Source organism: Capsella rubella, unplaced genomic scaffold (genome assembly GCF_000375325.1).
Source record: "Capsella rubella cultivar Monte Gargano unplaced genomic scaffold, Caprub1_0 scaffold_1, whole genome shotgun sequence".
In the NCBI taxonomy this organism is placed as follows: Eukaryota; Viridiplantae; Streptophyta; class Magnoliopsida; order Brassicales; family Brassicaceae; genus Capsella; species Capsella rubella.
Genome location: NW_006238923.1, coordinates 18,029,481 through 18,044,617, shown reverse-complemented (window position 1 = coordinate 18,044,617; position 15,137 = coordinate 18,029,481). Strand labels below are relative to the sequence as shown.

General features: G+C 34.4%; 4 protein-coding genes across 4 annotated transcripts in view; 3 read left to right on the top strand and 1 right to left on the bottom strand.

Annotated features, from left to right (window-relative positions):
* Positions 1-1,820, top strand: part of LOC17898724 (jacalin-related lectin 44) — a 17,823-nt gene extending 16,003 nt beyond the window's left edge. The window contains 3 exon segments of the mRNA XM_006305954.2: positions 616-926; positions 1,044-1,496; positions 1,584-1,820. Of these exon segments, the coding sequence (XP_006306016.2) occupies positions 616-926; positions 1,044-1,496; positions 1,584-1,820 (1,001 nt within the window).
* Positions 1,821-1,911: 91 nt separating this feature from the next.
* On the bottom strand, positions 1,912-4,958 carry LOC17898662 (protein CHUP1, chloroplastic). The gene is made up of 5 exons (XM_006307045.2): positions 4,606-4,958; positions 4,009-4,249; positions 3,872-3,909; positions 2,918-3,682; positions 1,912-2,847 (listed from the first exon to the last, which is right to left on the bottom strand). Exons 2-5 carry the CDS (start codon positions 4,163-4,165, stop codon positions 2,074-2,076), a joined length of 1,734 nt encoding a protein of 577 aa, XP_006307107.1. The 5' UTR covers positions 4,166-4,249; positions 4,606-4,958; the 3' UTR covers positions 1,912-2,073.
* Positions 4,959-7,055: 2,097 nt separating this feature from the next.
* On the top strand, positions 7,056-8,647 carry LOC17899264 (jacalin-related lectin 10). Its single transcript, XM_006303793.2, has 4 exons — positions 7,056-7,106; positions 7,200-7,414; positions 7,558-7,989; positions 8,148-8,647. Exons 1-4 carry the CDS (start codon positions 7,061-7,063, stop codon positions 8,403-8,405), a joined length of 951 nt encoding a protein of 316 aa, XP_006303855.1. The 5' UTR covers positions 7,056-7,060; the 3' UTR covers positions 8,406-8,647.
* Positions 8,648-13,182: 4,535 nt separating this feature from the next.
* LOC17900521 (jacalin-related lectin 9) lies at positions 13,183-14,857 on the top strand. The gene is made up of 4 exons (XM_006304539.2): positions 13,183-13,250; positions 13,537-13,751; positions 13,859-14,287; positions 14,433-14,857. The coding sequence occupies exons 1-4, from the start codon at positions 13,205-13,207 to the stop codon at positions 14,685-14,687; spliced, it is 945 nt and encodes a 314-aa protein (XP_006304601.2). The 5' UTR covers positions 13,183-13,204; the 3' UTR covers positions 14,688-14,857.
* The last annotated feature ends 280 nt before the right edge of the window (positions 14,858-15,137 follow it).

The following is a 15,137-nucleotide window of genomic DNA, read 5'->3' as shown; positions in this document are numbered from 1 at the left end:
GCTAAACAAGCGATTTGGCTTCAAGAACTCTTTGCTGAAATTACTGGTACTGCTTGTGAGAAGGTGACGATAAGAGTTGACAACAAATCAGCAATTGCACTCACAAAGAATCCAGTTTTCCATGGCCGTAGTAAACATATTCATCGAAGATATCATTTTATACGAGAGTGTGTTGAGAATGGCCAAGTAGAGGTCATACATGTTCCGGGAGTTGAGCAAAGGGCTGACATCTTGACAAAAGCTCTTGACAAGAACAAGTTTAAAGAAATGAGAAGTCACATTGGAGTTCATAGCTTGTCAAGGAAGGATTTCAAGCTTAAGGGGGAGATTGTTGGGATAAGCTTGAAGAAGAAGACTTAGGAGACAAGTTATTTAATTCCTAGTTGAGTTATGACTTAGGAATTGGATTGTGTTTAGGAGTTATCTAGATACAATTCCTATTAGAATAATGTGTTATCTCCTCTCTATATATATGAGTTATCAAAGTTGTGGTAACCTTAAGAGATTAGAGAGAGATTAAGAGTTTTAGAAGCTTAAGTTTTGAGTTATTTTCTTAAGCAAATAAAGAGAGTTATTCTTTAAATTCTTGAATTGATAATCTTTCTCTATTCTAGAATGAAAAGGGTAGGAAGTTTACACTTGAAGCCAATGGATTTAGGATCATCGGTTTTCATGGATATGCAGAGAAGAATCTCATTCTCAACTCTCTTGGAGTATATTTCACAACGCAAACTCCGAACAAATTAAAATGCCAAGGTCTAACTGAAGGTATACTTTGGGACGATGGGTCTAATAATGACGGCATAAGAAAGGTCTACGTCGATGATACAGGGGACTGGAAGATAAGATGTATCAGGCTAGCGTACGTTAACAACGGCAAAGTGGAAAAGACTCATCGTCGGTATAATGTCGATAACGAAAAAGAGGTCACAATACAATACTGCCTTTTAATTAAATCTCGCCTAAATATAAATGAATATCCTTATACCACATAGATAAATATTGTTTTTATACCACATAGATAAATATTGTTTTCATTGCAGTTTGTGCTCGACTATCCAAATGAGCTGATCACATCTGTGGAAGGGACTATGAGTACTAATTCCGATACCGATATTCGGTCCTTGAGACTGAAAACATCGAAAGGTAGAACCATTTCGTTTGGCAGTAAGTCTGATGATGTTACCAAATTTGTACTGGAGAAAAAAGGTAATGCTATTGTTGGCTTCTATGGATGGACTTCATTTTATAACCTTAAAGCTATTGGAGCATATTATCGTCCATTTCCTACTCCTCCTGATGAAAATATACTAGAAGCAAAGGGTGGAGATGGAGGAACTTCTTGGGACGATGGTGGTAGTTTCCAAGGTGTTCGAAGGATATACATTGGACTTAGCCAGAACGGTGTTTCCTTCATCAAGTTTATGTACTACAAAAACGACCAACTTCTCTTCGGAGAGGATCATGGGAACAAGACCAAAATTGGAGTCCAAGAGGTCAGTGATTCAATCTCCCTAGTTCAGTTCAGATCTATGGTTGATTTTTTACTACTCTTAACTCTTCATTTATTTCTATTGTTTCAGTTTGAGCTGAATTTTCCAAGTGAATATATCACAACAGTGGAGGGTACTTATGATACTAAATCCGGAGTTATTACCATGCTTAGGTTCAAGACCAATAAACAAACCTCTCCAGCTTTTGGACTCGTTACAACATCAGGCTTCATACTCCAAAAGGCCGATCACAAGATCGTCGGTTTCCATGGAAAATCCAGCAACATGCTTCATCAAATCGGAGTCCACCTGAGTTTGATCATCTGATATCACTATATGTTGTTTAAGAATCAATCCCATGTAATAAGACAAGTTTTTATTTCTCCTAAGAATAAGTCACGGTCATCTCAACATGTGATGATGATTGATCTCTCCCAAGCTTCAAATCAGATTCTCGTTACACTTATTATATGTTTGGTTCACAAATTTACAAACTTTGAGCTATAATCTATACACAGATATATGTAGCTTTAGGCAATGCGTGTTACAGAATAAGTAGTTAGTGTGTTTCTACTTACTTTTAGAAATAGAAGGACACAGATTTCTTATGCAGTTTCTTTGTGGGACGAGATTTCGTCAGGGCCTCCGCGAATTTCATTAGCTCTCTCTTCCCGTTTTGGCCTGATTCCAAACAGTGTTCTTCTTCATAGATGGAAGAATCTGCTGCTTCGCTCTTGCGTCGCAGCATCTTGATGTGATTCTTGAAGTCCTCTTCCTCGTCTTTTCCATGCATTAGCATTTGGAAGTCCATCGAATGCGTTGTTCTAAGCTGCCTAGGAGTCGAATGAACACCTGTGCTTGAGCTGCTCGGTTCTGAAGAACCAGCTCTCTTCTTACGGTCTGGAGTATCTTTACCGTGTAAGATCTTCATCAACTTATGCATAAGCTTCTTCTTCCCTGACTTTTTTGTTTTCGTCGCAAACAAAGTGTCAACAGAAGAATCATCTAAAAACATAGAGTCAGTGATCATTGATGACTCTTCCTGGGAAGATGACCATCGATCATAATCAGTATTATCTTCCTCATGCCCTTCGCTATGTGCGTACTCGAGGATCAGCTGCTTAGCTTTTTCTTCTGAAGTAGGACTTAGAGTGGTACTAAGATCCCTAGCAACTGTTTTACCTGCCGGAGGCTGGTAAGTCCTTAGCTCGTATCTCAAGCAAGCATTTATCCATCTGAGATAAACGAGTTCCTCGAGGTCAGTGCATCGATCCCCTTGAAGCTGCTCAACTTCCTTTTTCAGCTCTTCATTTTCACTCCTTAAACGGTTACCATCTTCTCGTAATGTCTCAATCTACAAACAAAAGAAAGTTTCAGAAATATGATCAAATGCAAGAATTTGAGGATGTAATTTCGAAACATACCTCTTCCGGGTCCTCAAGCTTTGAATTTGCTATGATTTGAACAGACTCCAGCTTCTCAGCCAGTACGAAATTTTCTAACTGTAATTTCAAGTTGGAATCCGTAAGCTTGTTGATCTCACCTTCCAAATCCCTTAACCTCTGCATCATCTTATCCGCTTTCGGATCAGGTAAAATAGCTTTGATCTCTTCTTCTTGCAGCCTCATCACTCGTTCCTTAAGTGACACAATCTGCTCTACGTGTTGTTGGGTATTGATGTTCAGTTTCTTCTTAAGCACATGTACCTCAGACTTAGCCTTATCCAGCTCCAACACAACTTTTAAATGATCAGAACATTGAGCCTTAAGCTTCTCGTTCTCAGCTTGCAACGACTTGATCTTGAGATTGAATACTTTAGTCTCCATTTGGTTTAGTTTCAATCTACTTCTCAGTTCCATTGCAATCTTTTGCTGCTCCTTGAGGCTGTAGTATTCTAACAACTTGTCCTCAAGACACCTCTCTCTCTCACGAAGCGCTCTCACCGTGTTTCTCAACCGCTTAATCTCATTCTCATGATCAGCTTCCTCTTCGCTCGGAAATGCTAATGGAACAGTTATATCCGACCTCGGCGTTTCACAGTCATCAGAGACCAACAAATCTAACTTTTTCACTTCCTCTTCAAACTCCGGTAAAAGAAACACATCATTTTTATCAACATCACATCCCTTTCGTGGCGAAAAACCGATTAAATTCTCTTCATTACTCTTCTTAGAGTCAACATCTCCTCTCTACCGAGGAAGAAAAAAACAGAATCAGATCAAAATTTTAGTAACAGCAAACATTATTGACCACAACTAATGTAACTAAACAAAACAGAGGCCAGATGAACAATCTACAGATTATAAATCACAAGGCCAAAAATAGCAACTTCTACCACAAACTATACAATATGAGATTGAGAAATTATATATACTTACATCATTGGATCTGTTGGAACAGTCTCTGTATCCATTATCTGAAAATACAACAAAACCCTCTTTACGAATCAGACTCATTGACTGCACAAATCAATCAAATGGTATAAACAGAAAAGCAATAAGACAGAAACACAAACCGGAAGATTGAGGTGGAAGAGGAGGCAGAGTGGGTCCGATTCTTTTTGTATTCTTTCTAAATCGAGAAAAGAGAAATCCAGCAAAAGATACAGCGAGAGCTGCTCCTAATTGAAGCACAAACAAGTTTATATCTCTTTTGTTTTTTGTAAGGATCATGACTACCAACTAAAACCCACCCCCACAAAATTAACAATTAGAACAAGGACTAGATCATCTCTCTTCTTCTTCCTCTGCCTCCATCTGCAAAAAGTACAGTTTTTTAATCAAAAAGACAAAACTTTTGATGATGGGATCACAGAACCCACCAAGGATCAACAGTTATCTACTAATCTACGCATGAAAGAAACTAAAGTTTTGATTTTTTTTTTGTTCTCTTTCTAAATTAGACAAAGTTTCGATTTTTCTTTTCCCTTTCCTTAGGGATTGATCTACCTCTGAAAAAAAAAAAAAAAAACACAACTCTGGGAAGAACCCAACCAAAAAAAATCGAATCTTTGTCTTATTTGGGAAGAGAGAACTTAAGTCAAAACACAAAAGTGATCGAAGTGAACAACAAAGACAAGTAAAAACATACTATTAAATTCAAGGAGACTCACCAGAAACGCCATCTGACACGAGATTCTTCCTCAGGATTTGTGTTTATTATCTCTCGAGGTAAGTTTGGCTAGCAGATACGAAAGTTGTAGTGGGGATTTGAAGAGAAAGAGAGAAGCAAAAAAAAGGTTATGATTCTTGTTGAGTGGGTGGGTGGGTGTATATCGTGGTCCGATGATTAAACACGGAATGTGATGTTTCTATACAAATGGAGAAGCAGAGATTTTGATATATTGATTTTGACGGCGAGAATTTTGATGACTTGGAGAAATATTGAACAGAGGATATGATGAAGTCGATCACGAAACTAAACATCGCCAGATGCATATTTGGGTATCATTAATGATTTTTTAATTAAATTTTCATATAGACTGGCTCTTTATTGTGTTTGTGTGTGTGACTCAGTTTTGTATCGCTGTGTGCTTTTTATTACTATTAAATTTGATATTTTAATACTACTACTAACTAAAGAATAAAGATGCATGTCAGTGTCATTAACTGGAAAATCGGTCAATTCATACTTACCCTAATAGCGAGTGTTCAATTCATACCTAACATTTGTCTATGTGCAAATACATACTTAACCTTTTAACATATTTAAATTTCATACTTAAAATTATTAAATTGTATGAAGTCATTCATATTGTTGACATGGATGTCACGTTTTTGATGATGTTGATGACGTGGTAGCCACATCCACGATAATATGGTTGCCACGTCATCATCTTTCAAAAAAAAAATCTCTCATTCTCCATTAATATTATCCAATAAAATTGTGATTTTTATGTAAAGATTTAAAATCTTGTTTTCAAAATTTAGAACCATTATTTCAACCGTATCTAATTTTTAAAAGATTATAAATCCAAAACTCACAATTGGTCTTCAAAAAAATTCTCAAGCCACTTTTAGTAGAGAACATAAACCTTAAAATAACCTTATATAAATATTAGCTGAAAGACGGTTTTAAGTGGAAGACAAAAATATAAATATTTAATTACATGTATTGCCATTGGAATAATTGTATTTTAAAAAACAAAATACAATTTCTCATTAATGGTAATATTGTATTTGTATCTTAACTTATATCTATGTTTTCAAAAATTAATATATAAGGTTGTATAATTTATGTTTTTACTCAAAGCGACTTGAAGACTTTTAGAAGAGGAATTACAAATTTTTAGTTTATAACCTTGAAAATAAGTTTTAAAATCTTTAGAAAAAGATCAAAAGTGATACTTGTTATTGATAATATTAATAGAAAAGAATATAAAAAAGAAAAAAAATATTTTTATTTTTGTTTTAAAGTATGATGACGTGGCAATGACGTCATCAAAGATGTGGCACCCACATCATCAATGTCATCAGTGACATGGCATCCATGTCAGCAGTCGGGAAAATGGATGTATGATTTTCTACGATTTGCAAAGTTCGGGTATGGAATTTGAATTTTTTTAAACATTAGGTATGTATTGGTACATTGACAAATGTTAAGTATAAATTGAACATTTAAGTTTATGTTGGGTATGATATAACCAATTATCCGTCATTAACTCGTGTGACATGTTCAGTAGTCAACAAAAACTATTAGAACAGAACAAGAACAATTTAGATTGATGACCCAAGTCCATGCTTTGGCCCAAAACAAATTTAGCCCATGTCGAAATATATGAGCCTTTCTGATTTTTAACTCCACGTTAATATTGAAGACACAACTACAAAGTACAAAGTACAAAGTACAAAATCCTCATTATAGAAGAAGTTTCAAAAATATATATACTCTGATACTCACTTTCTTGTTTGGCACATAATGCGGGTATTAACCTAATTTCCGATGATACGGCGGAATCTGAGAGTCGTAGAAGAACAAGTTACTCGTGAAAGGAGATAGATCGTGTATGTGGGATCCCTCGTCTTACCCTAGTTCGAAGCGGTGAAAGCATCGTACGCACGGACGGACCGACCGCCCACTAGACTGACTTATGTATGATAGGTCTTGTAATTTTGACCATATATCCAACAGCATTTGGGGTTATATTTCAAGGTTTACTTATTTAGGAAAAACATGTTCCCATGAGAAAGTGTATATATTGACTACACGTTCTTTAAAGATAATTAAGATTATGATCCCGTAATTAGTAAGGCCAATCTCCTCTCCTTGCCCATCATATAATATTGGCAAGTGTTATACTAATATAATGGCTCCACTTTACGGTGAACTTAGGCCAAAGTAGGGATCAAGTATGAATACAAGGGGAGTGAATATCCAGCAACGTTTTTTTTAAGAAATAATACATGTATATACTTGAAATGGTGAATTAAAACTTGAGAAATGAGAAACATAATTCTATAATGCCACTAGTTATAGGTATACTATGTGAAAGACCCAGAACTGTGTGTATAAATAAGTATCCTCCCGCATCCCAGCTTCTTCATCAGTCACCACACAGCACAACGATCATGTTTATCGTCTATATATTTCTTGTTCTCTCCTCAGCCATTATAGGTAACTAAGCTCTTCTTATCAACGTTATTTTATTTATGCCATATTAATGTTTTAATACACAATTCCTTCATTAATTCAATCTTTATGTTAAAGATTCAAATGGGTTTGCAATGGCCCAAAAGTTAGATGCACTTGGTGGGAAGGGAGGCAAGCAGTGGGACGATGGAGCAGACCATGACAATGTAGCAAAAGTTTACATACGAGGTGGTCTTGAAGGCATACAATACATCAGATTTGATTATGTCAAAGATGGACAAACTATAAATGGATCTATCCATGGTGTTTCGAGTAGCGGTTTCACAGAGACGGTATGATTTATATATAAATTTTATCTCCAGTGACCAATGAAACTCAAACTTGAATCATAGTATGCGTGGTGGATCCCCATATCACATATTTAGGTTATTGTATAATGTCTACAAAATAATGTAATCACCATATTTGTTTGCAGTTTGAGATTGATTATCTAAACAGTGAATATATAGTATCCGTTGATGGCTACTATGACAAATCCGGTGTGATGCAAGCACTTGAATTCAAAACCAACATTAAGACTTCTGAAGTGATTGGATATCCAAAGGGTACTACAAAGTTTTCACTCGGTGGAGTCAGTGGCAAGATGATGATTGGCTTCCATGGATCCGCTGCGAAAGCTCTAAACTCCATTGGAGCATATTTAGCAACAGCTCCTCCTACTAAGTCAAAACTCGTAGGTGGTCTAACGGGAGGCGAACCTTGGGATGATGGTCCTAATTATGATGGCGTGAGAAAGGTATCCGTGACTTACATTAGCACTCTTATAAGGAGTATCAATGTCGATTACGAAAAGGACGGCCAAGTTGTAACATGTTACCATGGGATGAAGAATGGAGATACAGAGGAGGTACCAAACTCTTAAACATAACATTCTTAAGTAAACTCATTAGGCCTATCTATTATATAAGCCAAACAGTCTATATATTTATACCTTACAAGATTATATTAGATGTTAATTTTTATTTAGGGTTTTACTAACATTGTTGTTTTTCTATATTATTGCAGTTTGTGATAGACTATCCAAATGAATATTTGATATCAGTGGAGGGTACCTACAACATACTCCCCGATGATAACGTTTTGGTCATTAGGTCGTTGGTTTTCAAAACATCAAAAGGGAAGGTCTCTCCCACGTATGGGTTTGTGTCAGGTACCAAATTTGTGTTTGAGAGCCAAGGTAATGCTATTGTTGGATTCCATGGACGGGATGGTGGTGCTTTTGACGCTATGGGAGTTTATTTCTCTCCGATTCCTTCCTCGTAATTCGACAATTTTATAAAGGTTATATATAAACCCATGTAGGATTCCGTCGATGGGAATATAGTTACGAACTCCACTCGTGTTTCAGTATCATGCATGTTGCTATTTATGGTTGTTGTATCTTGAATAATGCTTTACTATAGCTACGTACGTACTCCCATGTTTCTTAAATTAGTAATTTATTCCGAGTTTACTATCGTTTGTAATAAAACAAGGTTTAATTATTAAACATCTCTATTTCAATATTTACAAATAAAACAAAATTCAGTCATAGTCATGAATCAAAATGCAAACAAAACTTTCTCCTTTTTAAGCTCCAATGAAACCGTAGCACCTTTTCCGCAACGTGTTTGACGTGATCTTTCTCTTTGATAGTGTAGTATATATGAACCAACGTGGTCAAATCACATGATCCCGTCTAACTTTTTTCCCTTCCTAAGTAATTGTAAATTTGTAAGACCATCTCCCATGGTTAGCACTATTGGAGGATGCTTACTTATTTTTTTGCATTAATTTTTTTTAAATAAATTCACAAGTGGTTTTTAACCTCTGTTTAAAGAGTTAATTTAGACAACAAAACTTATGAAAAGTGCTTGATTTTGCATTAAATATAATGCAATAAATATAGGTAATGTCTTAAGCTTACCATTAAGCAATGCCAATGAAGTTGCTCTAAGCTCGTTAGAATACTCCTCTTTTGTCCACTATATAAGAAAATTTTATGTTCCGGAGATGGTAACTTGTACTAGATTCAGCTTTTAAAACATTTTTAGATTCGCTTTGGTCCTCCGGAGATACATGAATAATATAAATGCATGCATGGAGGTGAGATCGTTACGGAGAAAGCTATTCATATCTTCTTCTACTAAATTGACTCTCCCTCAATGCATGATGCTTAGTGTTGGTGCTTTGTTACTTTCTGAACGTATATTGTTGTTAGATTTAAGGAAGAGTAAGTTGATATCCCTTCGGTTGGCCAATGGTTATAGCCAGCGACTCAGTGTTTCTGCATATGTTTGTTTATCAAGCTGACTCGCAATGAATATAAAACTTATAAATATACGTTAGGAAAGTATCACACACACTTCTGGTATATTTTCATATCGTCAATTTATATATTGTCAGTTTACTAAAATAGCATAACCTGCTAAAAAAAAAATATAAAAGATGCTATATTGCTATGTTTGTTGTAAACTTGAAACCGATCCATGCTTCCGGTGTATTGCATGTGGAAATCTGATATCGCCCGATCCATCCAAACATATATTCAACAAAAACGATGATTAATGTATAGTGTTATCATACACTCGTTAATTAGTACATGTCATTATACAAAGTAATAGACTAATAGCTGATATAGTTACTAATACACTAAAATAGGTAGCATGTGACAATACCGTGACCAATACTTGATATCGCTAACTATCATTTGCCTATTATTTAATAAACAAACAAGAAGTCAATATTAATCTTGTGCTGAGAAACTTCATTTTTACAATCAAGTATTCAACACATGAAGAAAGCGAGAAAAGTGAGTAACTAAATTATATATAAATTTCTCAAAAGTCAAAATTCATGGTTCATTACATCAACTAGATCTGAGAGAGTGATTAACTAAATACAAGTAGGTATTATATATCTCTTTCGTAAAGAAAAATAGATTCAGATATACGTTTTGGGGTGTAGGCATATCTCGTGTAGGCATCTCAGGCCATATCACATTCTAAACCCCAATATCACTAGCAAACACATGCATAATGTATGTGTTTCAAGAATCAATATTAGATAAATTTCAACCGTTCTTCCCGAAATTTATGAGCATAGGCAAGACAAAACACTAGTATTGATGTAGACACCCTTGCAATATCTCATGCGGTGTATTGGGCAGGCAACAAACCCATCGGAGTTCGCTCAATGAGAGAAACTCATTTAATCACACATTCTTCACCCCAAAGTTCAACACTCAGTTTTGCTTGAAACATCATATCAATACAAATGCCACATTCAGAATATGATTGGTTTATGTTCGATTCTCTATTGAAGATTTTTTTCATACACAAAATGTGTTTGATAATGTATTACATGTTCCGCAGAGGTGTCAAATGAGTTGTTCTGTCTAAACTTTATTTTTCATGAACTTGAACTATGTATTCTAGGCTTGAAAGTAAATGAATTGTTTAATAAAATTTAGAAACATAAGAAATATTTTTTTAAAATAAGAAAAAAAGCAATACTAATATAAGTATAGAAATGATCCATTTTGATTTTTATTTCTAAATATCTTTACAAACATTTTTTGCTCCACCTTCCCCACGGGAGTTCGAATCCACGAAATTGTGTTATCATGTGAGTAGAGATTGGCTATTGATTCGGACCTTGTTAATCTAAAAGATGTAAGGAAAAAAAAGACATTAAACTATAGATGATCCATTATTAAATTGAGTTAACACTCTTTATATAAACAGAAATTATGTTTCTTTAGCTATCATATTTATTTAATATTATTTAATATTTATTTAATATTGTCGGAGTTATGTGGTAGTCTCTTAGACCATCTCCACTCAACAATTCACTAGCATCGTTGCTATTTTTGCAGGAGAGAGAGAGAGAAAACATAAAAACAAAGACAAAAGAAAAAGAAAATATTTTTGACATATAAACATATCCAATAAAAAAGAACCACGTCATCTAAGTACCGCTTCTCAGATTGCTTCAATAAGTAACGTTCCTTCAGTTTTTATGTAGTTTTGATTTAATTTGAATTTTTTTTTCTAAGTACCTCACAAAGTACCTCCCACTGGAGATGCCCTTAGGTTATCAAATCAGTCTAGATTTCTTGGATATAATAAGGCACATATGCTCAACGTTCATGTGTGGAGAGAAGCTTCCCATCCTCCCGGCTTATCCGAAAAGTTGACAAAAGTGTTTCGAATCTTTTCACCTCCCTTCACTTCCACGAATCAACAAAAAAAACTTAAAGGGCTTCCTTGCGGGTTGGTTTAGCTTAAGCGAATAAGCTAAAGATTTGATTTACTTTCTTCCTTATTTTCAATCATTCAATTCTAGTTTCTTTCATTAGATTGAAATAGAAAAAAAAAAAAAAATTGGTTGACAGTATTCATCTTGCTTTATATAAAAACATGTTGTGGTTGCATGTACACATTGCAAACTTACTTTGATATCCAAAACATTATATATTGATATATTGTGTTTTTATCGGTTTTAAGTCTTTTTTTTCTTTTTCATTTTATAACTTTTATTGAGTCAAAGTGTGTTTTTAGAGTCTTTTAGTCCATTATAGAGTTTTTACAGGTTTTAGGTTGCTTTAGAATAAAACGAGCTGTTTTGGGAAGCAAACACACATTTGGAGATGCAGATTCATGTAGAAGTGTCAGATGTTTGGGATCAGATGAACAACTTTCCACCGTTAGATCTTTTTCATATTTTGACCCAAGATGAATACAGATGTTAGATTTCATTTGCAACTGACTTCAAAGAAATCTAACGGTTCATTTAAGAGTTACACCCGATTTCGTGAAGACAGGTCATTCTGACGAGTAACTGAAGTAGATGCAGATTGAAACCTGAGAGTCCCAGACCGATCGGTCTACACCCGGGACCGATCGATCTCTTACCTCTGACGTATTTTTGAGCCCATATTCGATCCGAAACATACCCAACTCGTCTCCTATTGTTTTTAAACCCTAGGCTCGACTTTTGAGCAGCTATCCTTCATATTTTTCAGTTCTAAACATTGTTCTTTGCTTTCAAAACAATTTTGGGAGAAGAATCCATCCTCTTTGACAATTTGGAGAAGATTTCTAAACCCTTTCTTATTTATGCAATTTCATTATGTTTTCTTCATCTATGATTTTTGTTTTCTCTTTTGCAATGTGTGAGTAGTTCTTAATTGGGTTTTAGGGTTTTAAGTAGGAGTTTCAATGATTTGATGGATTAGATATCTTAGGGAATTCTTAGTCTTTAGATTCTTCAATTTACATGTTCTCAATGCTATAATAGGACTGATCACCCGGTTTTAGAACTTAGGCTTTTATGTGTTTCAGAGATGTTCGATAAAATGCCTGAATGAATGTAAATTGAGCATAGTATTTCTACCCTGCGAGAGTTGATGTTAGAATGCTTTGTGAACCAAATGAACCTGTTTGATAATGCGAATTTGGCTTGGAAATTACAAATGAGAGTTTAGTAATTGAATAGTTGAATTTAGTGATTACTGTCTTGAGGGAGAATTGGTCTAAATTTCTGTTCATGTTCAAGAACGGTTCTTCATGTTTGAATTCCTTATTGCTTTTATTTGTTATTCATTGATTCTCTGAAATTACCCTACAGTCCAATGTCTTTAATTCATAAGTTTAAATCTCTCTTTTATTTGCATTTTTATTTACAAAACTGAAAACCAAGCAAAAACCCTTTCCGCTTTAGCTGATAACGAGTTTCGAAAGTCTTTAGTGTACCATTGCTCCTTGTGATCGATCCCGCATATACTTTACTTCGGTTAAGTTCGGGTTAAATACTCGAGTAATCATATATAATCCACGTTCTTTAAGATTTAAAGTTTAGGAGTCGTCTAATGGTTTAGTCAACTTTCTTTTAAAATAGTATATTTAATAAATACTAAAAATGGTGAAAATTTGAGAACTAAGAAACATTAAGCTATATTGACTTAGAGGCCACTAGTTAAATATACTATAGGAATATGCATTTTTGAAAGAGCCAAAACTTGTATAAATAAGCATTTCGATTATCAGCTTCTTCATCAATCACCATAACACACATCGATCATGTTTATCATCTACATATTTCTCTTTCTCTCTTCAGCCTTTCTAGGTAACTAAGCTCCTTATGCATAGTTTCAGTTCACAGCATTCATGTTGTGGATATTAAAGAGGACATACAATGCATCATGCATATACTCACGCTACTTGGTTTTCCATATATTTATCTTAATTATGTTATAAAGTGTATATATAGCTCCAAATGTTAGTAAGATTATAGCATTCTACCATTTTTTAATTCGTTTGAAGCTTTCCTAGAAAATTAAGTTCTCAATAAAAATTAGTGACAAATCGAAATTTATATAACACAATGGTACCATTCAATTTTATGTATGAAGATTCAAATGGGTTTGCAATGGCCCAAAAATTGGATGCACTTGGTGGGAAAGGGGGCAAGGTATGGGATGATGGAGCAGACCATGACAATGTAGCAAAAGTTTATATACGAGGTGGTCTTGAAGGCATACAATACATCAAATTTGATTATGTCAAAGATGGACAATCTATAGATGGACCAATCCATGGTGTTCTGGGAAGTGGTTTCACACATATGGTACGTTTTAAAATATATATTTTTTTCTATATATTTTTTTTAATATCACGAAAGTTTTAATTATAGTGGACATTCCTATCAAAGTATTAACTCTTTTGTGTTGGCAGTTTGAGATTGATTACCAAAACAGTGAACATATTGTATCCGTTGATGGTTACTACGACAAATCCGGTGTGATGCAAGCACTTGAAATCAAAACCAACAAGAAGACTTCTGAAGTGATTGGATATCCAAAAGGTAATACAAAGTTTTCACTTGGTGGGTTAAGCGGCAAGATGATCACTGGTTTCCATGGATCGGCTGGGAAAGCCCTAAATTCCATTGGAGCATATTTCACAAAAGTTACTCCTACTAAGTCTGAACTCGTTGGTGGTTGGGGAGGCGAACCTTGGGATGATGGTCCTAATTATGATGGTGTGAGAAAGGTGTCCGTTACTTTTATTAGCACTGTTATAAGGAGTATCGATACCGACTACGAAAAAGACGGACAAGTTGTGACAAGTCACCATGGGAACAAGGAGGGAGAGACACAAGAGGTCCTAATTAAATTCTTATTAACTCTCAAACTTAACATTACCTTATCATAAATTATTAACAAAATTAGTAGACAATGAGTCAAGAACTCTTTATATCTATGTACATTAAATATTAGATTTCTAACATTATTTTTCTTTATTGCAGTTTGTGATAGACTATCCAAATGAATATTTGACATCAGTGGAGGGTACGTACAACTATATCCTATTCCCGGATCATTATGTTTTGGTCATTACGTCGTTGAGTTTCAAAACATCGAAAGGGAGAGTCTCTCCCACGTATGGGGTTGTGTCGGGGACCAAATTTGTTCTGGAGAGTCAAGGTAATGCTATTGTCGGATTCCATGGGAGAGATGGTGGTGCTTTCGATGCTATTGGTGTTTATTTCTCTCCTATATGATTCCTTCTTAAACGTGAAACTGTAAACGTATCTTTTAAATGTTTTACTATCCTTGTGTAATGTGTTTCCGACCTTCTCTAAATTGCATTGTCGTTTCCGTTTGAGTTTGCTAATCTAATGTAATAAAATATGGGTTAGTTATATATATGTATAATTACCATATTTTAGTATTTCATGTTGTATCATTTTTTACTTATATGTTAACAAAAAATCATATAGCATACTGCGTAAGTTGATTGGATACATTTCGCTGAATGAACGAAATATAATATTAAATAACTAATTTTAAAACTATATTTAATAAAAAATATAGAGATAATTGGGTATAGTTGTGAAATTTTAAATATGATAATCATATACGTACTATTTAAGTGCAATATTATTTTTGAAATCAGAAAATCATATATATATATATATATATATATATATATATATATATATGTGTGTTTT